The sequence below is a fragment of the Hyla sarda genome, unplaced genomic scaffold, assembly GCF_029499605.1.
Source record: "Hyla sarda isolate aHylSar1 unplaced genomic scaffold, aHylSar1.hap1 scaffold_78, whole genome shotgun sequence".
Classification (NCBI taxonomy): Eukaryota; Metazoa; Chordata; class Amphibia; order Anura; family Hylidae; genus Hyla; species Hyla sarda.
The window spans coordinates 34677-49949 of record NW_026610803.1 but is presented as its reverse complement, the minus strand read 5'-3'; the positions used below and the strand labels follow the sequence as shown (position 1 = coordinate 49949).

Here is a 15273-nt window from a genome sequence, read left to right as displayed (position 1 = left end):
AATTCGTCAAATGCTTTGGAAATTTCATGCTTCTGCATGTCTGGTTGTTGGGGTGGTGACTCTTGCATCAGATTTTCACAGACCTGAAGAGCCACTTTGGTTTTTTCCCACATTACTTTTTTGTACCTTCCAGTGTGGACAACATAAACTCTTGGGCGCCAAATAAAAAGGACATCTTAGTAAAAAACACACGAAAAAAAGAAGAGGACACAAAAAAAAAAAAAAAAAAACACAGACAAAAACCCTACACTCTAGGTAAATCAGGGCCATTTAGTCTAGGTTCACACTATGGGAATCTCCAGCCAGAGAATTTCCGGACAGAAATTCCGAGTGCAGCCAATGCCGACTGAATCAGTTGGCGCTAGGACGATATTGCCGTCCCAGTTGAAGGCAATGTCTGCAGTGTGGATTCTGCCTAAAGAATGGACAATGGGCGGTGGCAGTGGAGAGGGCTTTTAAATTTGTGACGGAATTGTCCACAAGAGAATGTAATCAAGAGGGAGGTAATTGCAAATTTCTATCTACTATCTTATCCAGACAGGTCTTGCCTAAGTTTGACAATAACGATTCATTTGTTATCATCTTTTCTGTTGAACACAACCCAGACTAGGTTGCACAAGCTCTACATATAGTTGGTTGGGAAGGGCTTGGAAAGAGCATGAAATTCAGTCACCTCTGGCTCTGGGTCTGGACCACATCATTGAGCAAGCAAGGAGCTGCAGAAGAATGATTCAAGGCACAAAATTCAAGGCACAATTTCCACGTAAAACCATAAAGGAGAACTCTGGGATATAAAAACGTATCCCCAATCTAAAGGATAGGGGATAAGTCCGCCGGGACCACCCGCAATCTCCCATACTGGGCCCGGCTCTCTGTCCAAATAGCGCATGTCACCCACCACACATAGCGGTGGCCGACACGCCCTCTTAATGCAGAGCTATGGCAGAGCTGGAGATTGCCAAATGCAGCGCTCCAGCTCTGCCATAAAGATGTATTGAGGCGGCATGTCAGCTGCCGATGTGTGCGGTTGTGAAACACGCCCTCATCCTGCGAACTGCCGGGGCCCCGTATGGGAGATTGCAGGGGGTCCCAACGGTCGGACCCCCTTCGATCTAAAATGTATCCTCTATCCTTTGGATAGGGGATATGTTTTTCAGTGTGAGACTCTCCTTTAAGCTCATAGTGGAGACATAAGATTTTGTCTGATCGAAACAAAATCTTGCATGTGAGTTGCCCTTATGAGTGGATTAGGATTTGATCAAAGAAAAAAGTGGAAAAAGAAGCCACCCTAGTGAGTATAGGACGGAACTACGGAACTGAACCGTGGAATAGTAATTGCTTCTTAGGCCATGTTGACACGTCGGCATTTCTGTGCCGGATTCCGCATTGGAATTCCCGTGCGGTCCTGGTGCCAGCATAACTGCGCCCGCAGTTTGCGCAATGTCCACACAGAGATTTTCCGTGTAAACATAGCCTTGCACACATTACTATTTCACACATTACCTGCAGACACATTACTTTTCATGGCCATCATTTTAATAACCCAAAAGTAATGTAATGTAATTTGCATTACCTGGACATTATAAATTTGCAACAAGACAGCAAAGTTGGTGGTGTGATTACAAAAACAACTGGTTGCCTCAGGGAACGTGTTTTTGATCTGACACCCAGTGGTGGACCAGCCCCCTCCTTTTTCTGGCCTGAAACATACAAAACATGAAACATATAAATTAATATGTCAGGTAGCATTAACATATCGAAGAAAATTGCAAGTTGCACTACTGTTAAACTTCTATTAGTCCAGCTTCCTATAAAATAACCCAAATTTTTTTTACTTGAAACGCGGCATAGTACGTATGGGGGAGATGCGCAACTCCAAGCCTAAGCATGCCAAGTAACAAATATACAAAAAAGAAACGTTTATATTATCTTTAAAGTGTACCTGCTATCAACAAAAACTTTTTATATAATGTAGATAATACCATTATATATATATATATTTGTAATATACATTGGTTAAAAAATTTGTGTATTTTTTTCCCTGCAGCTATTGTCTGTGTGTCTTTATGAGGAGTCCAAATACAGGAAGTGAGGGTGAACAAGCAGGGCTCTGTGCAGTAAGAAAAAGCAGGACAGTGTGCACTGAGGGTCTATAACATGCCCCTGGCTTATATACATCAGGATGATTGACAAGCCAGGAGTCTGCACAGAGCCCTTCTTGTTCTGCCCTCACTTCCTGTATTTGTACTCCTAGAGAAACACAGACAATAGCTGCGGGGACAGCATTTTTTCACCCAAAAATATACACAATTTTTAACCAATGTATATTACAAATATACATATAATGGTATTTTTAGAGATGAGCGAATCGAAATCGGACAAAGTCGAATTTGTTCCAAATTTCATGAAAATTTCAATTCGGACCGAATAAAAACTTTGACTTGATACAAAATAATGAATTTCTTCATTAGTGACACCCGCTGTGATCGTCCTGTATAATGTATAGATGCGAGAGGCTTTTTTTTTTTATTTGTTTTTTTTATTTACTTTAGCAGAACAAAGTGTGAAAAAAGGTAAAAAGGTATGGAGGCTTTCCGTATGCATTGTCTGTATATATATATATATATATATATATATATAATATATATAAAGGGGATAAATATTCTCCTTAGGGAGGAGCACCGCTTCCAGTTTATGGAGATTCAATAAAGGCCATTAGCACTCCAAGGGCTTTCTGGGACAAGCAATATGCAAAGCAGCTCATCACACCACCTTTACAGGTAGCATTCCCTAAAATCAGCTTTAGCTCCAATTACGGAGTCTCAGAAACTGATTGGGATTTTATGGCAAGCCAGAATTCTCCCCAGAAGGGAAAAGGACCCATCTGCAGGCAGCTGTTTGGGGTGATCACCCAGCTGTCTGCGGATGGGTCCTCTTCCCTTCTGGGGAGAATTCTGGCTTTGCATAATATCCCAGACAGTTTCTGATATATAGTAAATTTGAGTAGCCGTATTAGTCCAGTGAGACAGATGCAAATAAAAAAATGTTGCAGTATCTTGTAATACCTTTTTTATTGGACTAACAGAATTTTGTAGAGACAAGCTTTCGGGATTCCTCCCTTTATCAAGTCCAAAGCAAATCTAAGCTCACAAGCAGAAGACACAGGTTACATCTCACAAATATGCAGGGGTTAAGACAATAGATGTGGAGAATTCCGACTAAGACGGGCCATAAATTGTCCTGCTATAGGAATATAGACTGAAGAGATAAGGATGAGAAAAAGGGGAGGGAGGAGGAGCAGAGGAGAGACTGGTAATTAAGCAGAACAGAGTGAGATGCAAAAGAGAATCCAGCACAGGTTATAAGAAATTTTAATAATGAGATGAAAAGCTCAAATCCACATTGAGTCCCCTATTTTTCGAGTCAAAAAACAGTATCATTTTGGCTTCAAATGTTTTTCTCTCGTGTGTTTTTGAAGTTCCCTCTCAGTATCTTGATTGTAAGGTCATGTATGGAGGGGCCTGTTTGGGTAAAATGGTGTCCAACTGGGGTGCAATAGTCCTTTTCTTTATGGCGGTTGATGGAATGTCTGTGTAGATTCATCCTTTCATTGAGTTTCCGGCTGGTTTCACCAATGTAGCATCTCATGTCACACTTGGTGCCTTGTATCATGTAGAACACATTAGAGGATGTGCAGGACTATAGTCCCTTAATGTTGTATGTCCTGTTGTTTTGGGTGACTTCATTCTTGGTGCACATATGTTGGCAGAGTTTACAGCGAGGTTTGATGCAGGGTTTGGTCCCATTGTCTGTGTCTGTTCTGTAGGTCATTTTCGGCTGACCTGCTTTCGTTTTAAATTGTGCGGTTGTCTGAAGGCCAAGATCGGAGGTTCAGGGAAGATTTCTTTTAGCATTTCATCTTCTGCCAATATCAACTGCAGGTCCTTGGTCATTTTGCGCTCTTCTCAACGGGCCGGATTGTATGTTGCTACCAGGGGTATGCATGGTGATGGTTGTATTTCTCTGTATTGTAGCAGGTATTCCCGTGGTGTTTATCTATTTAGTCTATGTTCCTATAGCAGGACAATTTATGGCCCATCTTAGTGTGAATTCTCCACATCTATTGTCTTAACCCCTGCATATTTGTGAGATGTAACTTGTGTCTTCTGCTTGTCAGCTTAGATTTGCTTTGGACTTGATAAAGGGAGGAATCCCGAAAGCTTGTCTCTACAAAATTCTGTTAGTCCAATAAAAACTAGCAGTGTGCTGCTGTATTCTCCGACTTGTGTATATTTAGCATAGCAACGTGCACCTGTATGCCGGATCCAAGCAATAGTTTTGTATCAGTATGTGCTGGCCAACTTATCGTTATATATATATATATATATATATATATATATATATATATATATATATATGAGAGACACTGCTAAATAGCTTTACTGTTTTGCGACCTTATGTGCTTTTTTAAGCTTCCCATCAGAGAAACTTAATAGTCTAGCAGATATGACACCTTTTAATGGCCAGCAAAGTAAAACTAAATCGTGTTAAATAACATACTTTTTCTGTTTGACATCTTATAGGTTGTTTGTGTGGAGGATGCAGACTAAAAGCAATGAACAAATCTACTGTCATCTACTGGCTGCATTGCAAAACAAAAATAAAAAAACACCAAAACATAGTGTACCATCTTGATAATACACTTACCTGATGTTGAAATCCCAAAAAACACAGACTGGGTTAGTTCTGAACTTGTCTGATCCCTCCTGTCAGACATGGTAACATGTAATCATCAGCAAATGTAATATTACATTGTAAAGACAATAATAGCTGTAAACCTGATCACACTTTGTAAATGTCATTTATAAATATGAAGAAACAGCGTGTGATAAATGCTTCAAGTACATTTGTCCCCTAATTGACCCATTACGCAGGCCCATAAGCACATTCTCCTCACTGTGTTAGGTTCTAACATTGTGGTGGCCAAAAATAAGTAAAAAAAGGACTTTGGAAATCCATTACCAGTGTTCTGAGGGCGGAGCCAACAGGACTGGAGCTGCGCTGATCCAACACAACTCTCTCCCAGATGTCCTAGGCCTTTGACACACAGGGCTACTGCTGCCGGCCGGCCGGGTAGAACTATCTGTCAATCAAAGACCAGGGATGTCTAAAGAGAGGCATTTCAGATCCGCCTTCAGGACACTGGTACTGCTTATTTTGCTTATTTTCGACACTGCAATTTAAAACAAGGGCATGTTAGGACAAAACACAGTGAGTAGAATGTGTTTATGGGCCTACATTACAGGGGTCAGTTGATATGACAAATGCTCTTGAAGAATTTACTGAATCTTGTTGGCAACATTGTATTTGATGAGGTGTAGATGAAATATGGAAAGATCCTTCAGTTTTTCTAAACAATTTTTTTTTTTAGGGTCTTATTTTCAGTGAAGAGTAATGCGAAAGGGGTATTCCAGCTTTTGGAAGAAAAAAAATCATAAGTAGGCAAGAATGGTTGCACCTCAACCTGGCCTCTACAAGTTATGAGCTTATAAGAAAAACATTTTATTCCCTATTCACAGATTAGGGGAAAAGTGTCTGATTATGGGGGGTCCGACCGATGGACCCCCGCGATCTTCTGTTCGGCACCCCGGCCCTCTCCATGCATGGATTACTGTTGACCCTGACAGGAAACTGTGGCCAACACCCCCGTCCATGTATGTCTATGGGAGAGACGGAGATACACGAACGCTGTATCTCCAGCTCTCTGAGATACATGGAGGGGTATGTCTGCCACAGCTTTGAGTCGTGGTCGACAGTAATCTATGCACGGAGTGGAGTTTGCTTTGTGCATGAAGAGACCAGGGACAAGAGATTGTAAAGGGTCCCAGCAGTTGGGCCCGCAGCGATGAGACACTTAAGCCCTTTCTTGTGGACAGGGGATAAGATGTTTAAGACCTGAGTACCCCTTTAACACACTTTTTTTTGGGAGTGGGCTATCATACATGCTCAAAAAAGATTGATGGTCAAGTGTCTACATACTTTTGGCAATATAGTGCATGTACCTATAGCATACGTCTACTACAAATAGCTGCATTAAATACATTGCTTGACTTGTAATACTCACAGGCATCTCATTGTGCCACAGATAGTACTGCACCGATGTGCTTATTTCTTTTTCCCTGGATAAAACAGTCAACGATATTACAGAGGAGCCAAGGTAGGTGCCCACATGCCTAAAGCAAAAAATGAAGACAAAGTATAAATTATACACACACAAAGGATAGAAAGCTGGGAAGAATGGAATTGTTAAGTTATAAAAAAAAATTCCCAAGTATCTCTGGTAGGTTTTGTGGTTGCCATATAAAAAGATTACACCATAGTATCACCAATAGGGTAAATGTGTACAGTGGGGAATTTACATTTCCTCCAATAGGTGAAAGCTGTCCAGTTCCTGATAGCAAAGCATCACCCTATCACAGTGAAAGACATAGGATTCATCAGGGGTGACAAATGCAACCCTTTCCCGCTAAGGCTAGGTTCATATCACAAATTGTAAGGGACTCTTGAGTGTCTAAGGTGGTGTAAAATTTTTACACAAAAATTATCAACTTTTCTATGCCATAAAACTGGCATACAAGGCTAAGTAAATTTCCACCATTGTGCTCAAAGAGGTCGCTGGCCATGAGAAAGCCGAGAAGGTGGAGGCCTTAGTAAACGATATAAACACGTGATCTGCATCTGAAGATGTAGATGTTCAGCGGGTGGCTACAGCCCTTCAGAATGCATTTTTCTTATTGCTGCAGAAATCTTAGATGACAAAGACTGAAGTGGAAGCTTTAAGTTATGAGATCATCATCTATACACTTTTCCTACAATGCTAAAGCAACACCAGGGCACCTCAAGTGTTATATTGATTAACAGATCAATAAAATACTTACCGTAGACTTAGTTCATACAATTTATATATAAGATGTTCTTCTTAACCATGATTTTTCACCCCATAGCTATTATATCCAGGTGTATTGCTGAGTTGTTCTTTTTATCAAACACATCCCATATCAAGTTACATCCGGAAATCATAGTATAGCTGTTTAAACATAAAGGTCTAGTGCTCCCTTGTGTTCAGAGCACATATTACAGAGGCAACCCCTTATAGTAGCCAGCCCATTTTAGAAGTTAGTGACAAAGTGGATTTCTTTGTTTTGTTTAGTTTTTTTTTATCATTGCATTGAAAGAGCTATAACTTTTATATTTTTCCCTCGACTTACCCATTTATTTCTGTTTTTTGGCAGGACAAGTTGTACTTTTTTATTGCACAAATTTGGAGTTCATATACTGTAGATACTGCCCAGTTTTTCCTACCTAATCCTTGTGGGGGAGTAAAAGCAACACAGGAGGAATCTCTTGTCCTTGTCACGCTCCGGGGAGGCAGCGGGACTCGGAGCGCTCACGGCGTGCTTCTGTCTGCAGCGCTCCGGTCGGCATTGCTGATCGCGAGCGCTGCTCGTGCCCGCCCTCGGATCGCGCCCCATGTCACTCACCTCTCGCCCCCGTCTGCTTCCTCCCGGCGCGCGCGGCCCCGCTCCCTAAGGCGCGCGCGCGCAGGCTTGCTAAAATTTAAAGGGCCAGTGCACCACTAATTGGTGCCTGGACCAATCACTCCCTAACATATAAAAACCCACTTCCCCTTCCTCTCCTTGACGGATCTTGTTGCCTTATGCCCTGAGAAAGCGTTCTAGTGAGTTCCAAGCCTGTGTACCCAGACCTTCTGCTGTTGCCCTTGACTACGAGCCTCGCTGCCTGCCCTGACCTTCTGCTACGTCTGACCTCGCCTCTGTCTAGTCCTTGTGTACCGCGCCAGTCTCAGCTGCCAGAGAGGTTGAGTCGCTACTGGGGAAGACGACCTGGTAGTTACTGCCGCAGCAAGTCCATCCTGCTTTGCGGCGGGCTCTGGTGAACACCAGTAACTGCTTAGAACCGATTCCCCAGTACAGCCCGCGTCATCGCCTCTCTGGCACAGAGGATCCACCTCCAGTGTCTTCACCAGCCGCTAGTCCGGACCGTGACAGTCCTCATATGCCATCCTCATATTCTGGAGAGTTATGGATAAAATCCAAGAAAACAGGCATTACCAAACGGCGCTTCTCCTCCTAGGACAGATGCAGGCAGCAGTCCATGGACTGCTGCCTGCATCTGTCCTAGGAGGAGAAGCGCCATTTGGTAATGCCTGTTTTCTTGGATTTTATCCATTACTCCCCACTACCCATCCAGTGACCGAGAGGAACCTGGAAAGGAAACCGTGGCTGCTGCCCTCCATTTCCATCCTGCGAGTCTATATGCCTGCTGATGTGTTGTGCTCTGAGCACAACACAATCCGGTAAGCCTCCTATTTTTGCGCACATTGAAGCCTATCACCATACTGCACCTTGTTTTGTGTTTTTTCATATTCATCCTCATATCCTGACCCCATTTCTGTCCTCATATCCAGACCTCTTATCCCGTCCTTATATCCTGTCCTCATATCCGGACCTCATATGATGTCCTCATATCCTGCCATTTAGACGTTATGCTAGAACATACAGTATATTTCCCATAGAATTGCATGGGATTTTAAACAAAAAACATGACCCTTGCAAATGGGGGCGGGTAAGGGTTCATTTATGTATCCTATATTTGTAGCAACATGTGTATCAAGTTTTATCGAAATATCTTCAGCCATTTGGAAGTGATGCTGAAAACACCCAGGTTACATCTCAAAAATATACAGGGGTTAAAAGATACTGAGAGATAATTTTAAAAACACAAGAAAACAAGAAAGAAGGACATTTAAGGACAAAATAATACTTTTTTATGTTTAAAAGAACAGAGAACTCAATGGGGGAAAAGGGAGTTTTGGAGCCATTGTTTTATGCTTTGGTTTTGCTTATGTGCGACACATTTATCATACTATCAAGGGGGGTTGATAAATTTGGCACACATATGCACACATATACTGCTCTGGACAGTTCCTAAAATGGACAGAGATGTCACAGCAGAGAGCACTGTGCTTGTGATGTCAGCAGAGAGCACTGTGTTCCAAAAAGAAAATAATTTCCTCTGTAGTATTCAGCAGCTAATAAGTACTGGAAATAGAAGTTTTACAAAAAGTGCTCATCAAAGGCATTTTTGTAAGCCAGGTCTAACCTGGCTTTGACTTGTGACATTTTAGTGGGGTTTGCAACTTTTTTTTTTTTATGCCTTCTTGTGACATTTGCCCTTCATAAATTGGCAACCACTGCAAAGTGAAAACTGAAAGTTGCTCAGGTAAGGCTGTTTGCCGTTATGTGTACCCACAAAGGGCACCTAAAAAAGTGCTTAGTGCGAAAAAAAGAAGCTCTAAATGCAATGATAATGCAGTGTTTTTGAGCTTTTATTGCCCTGTTCTGATCCCTATAACTGTAACAGAAGCACATTTGCACCTTTCGCCTTTTGTCTCCTGTTTGGAGAGTTCCCAAAGGTCAGATCCCAAAGGTGAGACCTCTACACAGGAGACACATTTGAAATTTACCAAAGCTTTGCAACAGCTATAATAGCACTTGCAGTCCAAAGGATTATAGTGAATTGTATGTAAAGGCAGCTTTCATAAGACCTCCATATGATTGATGTGCTACAAGTGTATCAGTGGGAAAGACTTGTTTGCAGTTGAGTGACACACTATTGTAGCCTCAGTTATGAGACAATGCCAAACCAGCATAATATGGGTACATGTCTAACAACTGAATTGTTACAAGACAGAGGAGAAAATGAAACCTCCCAAAAAATATAGTAGAGTTAATTCAACCCTAACCCACACCCTTTGCAAGTTTTCTCTGAGGTTCCATGCAAGTCTACGGGACTTCCGGTACATCTTCTGATCGCATTGCTTTTGGGCTGCAGAGATTTCTCGGGACTTTTTAAACATCTTGACTTTCCAGGCAAGCAGTTGTAGAGAATGGTTAGTGTGGAGGACGGGATGTAAGGCTGGAGATATGAGGACTGGGATATAGAGCATCACTGTTGCTTTTAAAGGGGTACTCCTCTGCCCCAGCATTCGGAAGATTGTTCCAAACACTGGGTGCCAGTTGCGGGGATCGTGACGTCATGGCCACGCCCCTCATAATGTCACGTCATGGCCACGCCCCTCATAATGAGACCTTATATCATTTTAAGGTGATAGTACAAGCACAGAAGTTATACCTAAGCTGTCATTTGCAGGTGTCCGATGTACCAGCAGAAATACTGCTGTAATAGCCGGGATTGGGGATAATTTAGATTTTGGGCTTTTAACTCCTTAAATGCCACAGTCAATAGTGACTGCAGCTCAGAAAGTGTTTGAAAGAGGGCAAGTGCTCAATTTGTCACCTTATCTCCATCCTGCCATCATTGCATTGGAGGGGCGTGACATCACGACCCCCGCACCCAGAGCATATTTGTAGGCATTACTGGGTGGATTAGGGTGGGCTTTAAAAATATTGGGAAGGATGCATAGCAGAAATATTGTAATAAACAAAAAAACTTACTTGTATCCTCCATGTGAAATAGACGTATCTACATGAATGAAATTGTGATTCTGGTCTCCAAATAAATGTTGAAAGGAGTTTAAACTAGACCATGTATTTACAACAGTAACCTCAGTATGACCTGAAAGGATAAAGAACAAGGAAAAGATATGACCTATTGCAAATCAAATTAAGACATATAATAAATAAAGAAAATAAGTCGGAAGATGGTATCTTATGTCCATATATCTTTTTAAGGTTCTCTCCAATTATGGTCACTCAAGTGATCTGATATCAGGCCTGGAGATACACTTCTGCATGAAAAGTACTCTTGGCCCCATGAATGTCTCTACAGTGTTCAGTTGTCTCTCTACACACCCAATATCAGATCACTTTGGAGAGACACTTTAATGATGTATGCTTGAGGATCACATTTTGACACGGCAGTACAACATAATTAAAGGCTTTACAGCAGCTTGTGTATCAATAGAACAATACAGCACAACTTGCACAGGACCTGAGTGGTTCTTTGTGTAAGGAAAAAAGGAATGCTTGTGAATGTTACAAATGGCCTTCAAATTCCTAACTCATAAGGAAACACAGACTTATTTTATGGCGCAATACTCCTGTTTCTTTTACCTCGACGCTCGGACAAACCTGTGTTACTGCCAAGCCCTAGCCATACTGATAATTCATTTGTCCCTATGTTTTTCAGAAAACAACTTGCTTCTTATTACCTTTTGTTTAAATACATTGTACAGACATGGCACATGAGGACATCAGTGTTTCGAACCCTAAAGGTTCTTGCTTATGGAATGACTAGTACCTAATATGTGCAACTATTTAAAATCACAAGAAAACTATCACATTTCACCATGGGGCTCTCAAAGAGATAATATTTAACATTTCACTCACATATTGCCCATTAGTTGAGGAATACTACCACAATAGAAATCTTTATTTCTAAATATAACCTTCTCATGAAAAACAAAAAACATGACAATGATCATTGTCATTGTTGTAGCAAGAGTGCTTCTAAATATCCAACTGCACATATGGGCAATGTGTTTGACAAACCTTACAGAGAAAAATACAATAGCAAATGAACCTCCAATTCATTAACTTCTCAATATATGTACATCAAACCAGCTGAAAACGAAGAAACTGGAGAATCATAAGAGTGCTCTTAAATGCCAAGCTACTGGCCACGCCTAACGCCAGCACTGTGTGTAAGAGCACCCAAAAGGCTTCTTCCAAATCTTTACTTTTTACCCACATTAGCTGTACTTCTTTTACATTTCTTTTTTTACTTTATGTACCTGTCATGCTTATTGCTTATCTTCTAGCCCTGGTGTACACCAGAATGAGTATGGATTCAATAGTGTGCTGCGGGTGGCAACTGTAAACTGGCAAGTCCAGTTTCTTTTTATAAAATTACTATCTATCCTCCACATGATGTAATTCCAAACACATATCCAAATGTCCAACATTTCCCATAAATCCCAAATTATACTGATAAAAATTTACAAACAAAACCTTGTATGGGCACTACATTATGATCCCATACCAAGTGGAGGTCATTGATGTCACTCCCAACTCAAACAATACAGCCCTCAAAAGCAATGTCTGGAGGGAAGATGAAATCATCCTCCCATCTCCCTATATCTATGTTTTCAAGAGCTGGGGAGAACCTAAACCCCATAGGAGTGCCCTCACTCTTAAAGAAGTTAAAATAAACACAATGACGCTCATAACTACTATACTGTCTCAAAGTATTAGATGAATTTCAATTTTGTTACAATCCAGGAGACTCACATTATGCTTTTCTTTCTTTACTGTTTTCTATAGCAGCAAACAAAGGGTTATTAGTATATTCCAAGAAAAAAGTTTAACAGGTCTAGTGTTTGGTTAACAATGGTATAGTCCAAATAGATATAATGGCTCATCAAGATAGGCTCCTCCTCTTTCTTTGCTGCTATAACTAGAGATAAGTATCTGAGAATTTTCTCCTCACAAATTTCATATACCTCATAACTTTTCATAATTCCATATATATATTTAAGGTTATTTCCATTTATTTTCATTTAAGTTTATCCTAATATATTATATATAGCCATGTATTCTGGTTATTTCACTACAGTATATATGTACATTCAGTCCATTGGTCACTACTTTATATTCATGTCTGTAATTCATATATCTAATTCATTACTTCATTTAATTTTCATTATTTTCTTTCTGTTATACTATTTCCCTATAGATATACTCTATATCACCAACATCACCACTATCTTCTATTCATCTAAATACCTCATACACGCTCCACACCGCATCCCTGATGTATTTCCCACCCCAGCTGGCTCGCGCTGTCATGCTCTTCAGATGCGCGTCTCGTCATCCTGTCGGCAGCTCGGAGGGTCCCTTACCTGCATCCTGGTGTCTGATCGCCGAATGACTGCTCAGTGCCTGAGATGAAGGCATGAGCAGTCAAGCAGCATAATCATTGATCCTATGAAAAACCATTGATCAATGTAAAAGATCAGTGTATGCAGTGTTATAGCCCCATATGGGAGAATAAAGTTTGTATCACCCCCCCTTTTCCCATTTAAAAACATAAAAATAAAAATAAACATATCTGGTATCGCCAGGTGTGGAAATGCCCAAGTTATAAAAATATATCATTAATTAAACCGCACGGCCAATGGCGTACACGCAAAAAAATTCCAAAGTCCAAAATAGTGTACTTTTGGTCACTTTTTAAATCATGAAAAAATGATCAATGAGTCTGATCAATACATAAATGGTACCACTAAAAACTTCAGATCACGGCGCAAAAAAGCCCCATACCACCCCATATGCGGAAAAATTTTCCTGCATGTAGTTATGATTTTTTCCAGAAGTATGACAAATTCAAACCTACACAAGGGTAGGGTATAATTTTAATCATATGGACCTACAGAATAAAGAGAAGAAACAGAAGCCCCCAAAAGTTACAAAATGGCTTTTTTTTTTTTTTTTTTTTTTTTTATTTTGTCTCACAATGATTTTTTTTCCATTTCGCCATACATTTTTAGGTAAAATGACTGACGTCATTACAAAGAAGAATTGGTGGCACAAAAAATTAGCCATCATATGGATTTTTAGGTGCTAAATTGAAAGAGAAAAAAAGTCCAACCAGCTCACCCCGCCTGGACAACCAGAGCACAGATCCTTGTGCTGGACGGCACCAAAGCAAATAGGAAAAACGTAGAGTAGAATCCAGCTCAATGTGTAATAAAAAGATCTTTTATTCAAAGGACATGGTCAGGAACAGCAGAAGTTACGCGTTTCAAGTGCCAAGCGCTTAGTCATAAATGACTAAGAGCGCTTGGCGCTTGAAACGCTTAACTTCTGCTGTTCCTGACCATGTCCTTTGAATAAAGACTGTTTTATTGCAGATTGAGCTGGATTCTACTCTATGTTTTTTCAAAATTGAAAGAGTTATGATTTTTTTTAAAGGTTAGGAGGAAAAAACGAAAATGCAAAAACGGAAAAACCCCGGGTCCTTAAGGGGATATATATATACATATATATATATGTAGCAAGGACGACTGCAGCACACCAAATGGACGGGGGGAAAACAAGGTGTTTATTCCATCACAACGTTTTCTTAGGAGTGCTGCCCTATGCTTGTTTTCTATATGATATATATATATATATATTTCTTATATCATTACATAGATATCAGCCTCAGTCATTGCAAACAAAGAAACCACTGAGATGTCTGAGACACAAAATTTTGAATATGTTGATGAATATGTATTGCAATCGCTGGTGGATCAATCCGTAAAAAATCCGTACAATCAGCGGTCAAATCCGTAATGTCTTCAATACAAGATGTGATAACCAAATCAGTGGCATCTGCGATAAATCGCAATAATCCACATGATTCTCCTATGAAGGGTCCTTCAACCCCTTCTGATATATTCTGGTCTGCTGAAGACTCGACCTCCCACATGATGGCAGGTCTAAAAAGAGGTAAGGTGCATCAGAAAAGGTGCCACGTAAATACCGATCCTACTGTGACAAAATCTAAGAAAAAAATCTATACATCCAGAGGATCAGGTTGAAACTAAAGCTTCTCAGAAAAGCTCATTTCTAAGGGTATCTAATCTACCCCCAAACCCTCAGCCCTATAGGAAGCACATAAAAAGGGGCAATTAAGGTCTCTTCTAAGATTAGACCAACCTCTCATAATATAGCCTCTGATCACTCCTCATCTGAAGAAAGTATAATTTCTAACCCTGATGACTCAGAATACGAAGACATATCAGAGGGAGAGGATGACCTGTTGGAAGATCATTCCTCTGAACCATTTATTATTGATGGTGCTGGCAACTCATACTTTGACCTGGGACATATAAAACACCCACAGTCGGGAGAATGGGTCCCCAACCCACAAGTGTCGAAATTTGTTTGTAAATGGGTTAAAAAAAACTTTGACAGAGCAGCCAGGAGCAAGTTAAAGTCTGAATGTCCTAGACCCACTCTACCCTTTAACTTGGCAAAAACTCCTGATGTAGATCCAAAATTGATAAAATTCTTATCCAAAACAGGTAAAAACCCAAAGAAAGGAGTGGACCGTTCATTTAGATTAGTCCAAGATAAATTCCTAGACCTATTAGGTCCCCTCACTCGTATTTTAGACCTCACTGAGAAGGCAACCATTTCTGGTGAGCCCACTGACCTTCCTACCCTTCGAGGATGGGCCAAAAGA

The 15273-nt window shown here is 40.6% G+C and overlaps 1 protein-coding gene across 4 annotated transcripts in view; it reads right to left on the bottom strand.

Annotated features, from left to right (window-relative positions):
* The window catches only part of LOC130346290 (adhesion G-protein coupled receptor D2-like), a 194256-nt gene that overhangs the window by 157055 nt on the left and 21928 nt on the right, over nt 1-15273 (bottom strand). For all 4 annotated transcript variants that reach the window (XR_008884619.1, XR_008884620.1, XR_008884621.1 and 1 more), the window contains exons 10-13: nt 10539-10659; nt 6125-6233; nt 4708-4766; nt 1574-1700 (exon numbers count right to left, since the gene is read on the bottom strand). Coding sequence is in view for 1 of the 4 variants with exons in the window: in XM_056554532.1 (XP_056410507.1) it covers nt 1574-1700; nt 4708-4766; nt 6125-6233; nt 10539-10659 (416 nt within the window). In the remaining 3 variants the exon portion in view is untranslated. The remainder of the gene's footprint in view (nt 1-1573; nt 1701-4707; nt 4767-6124; nt 6234-10538; nt 10660-15273) is intronic.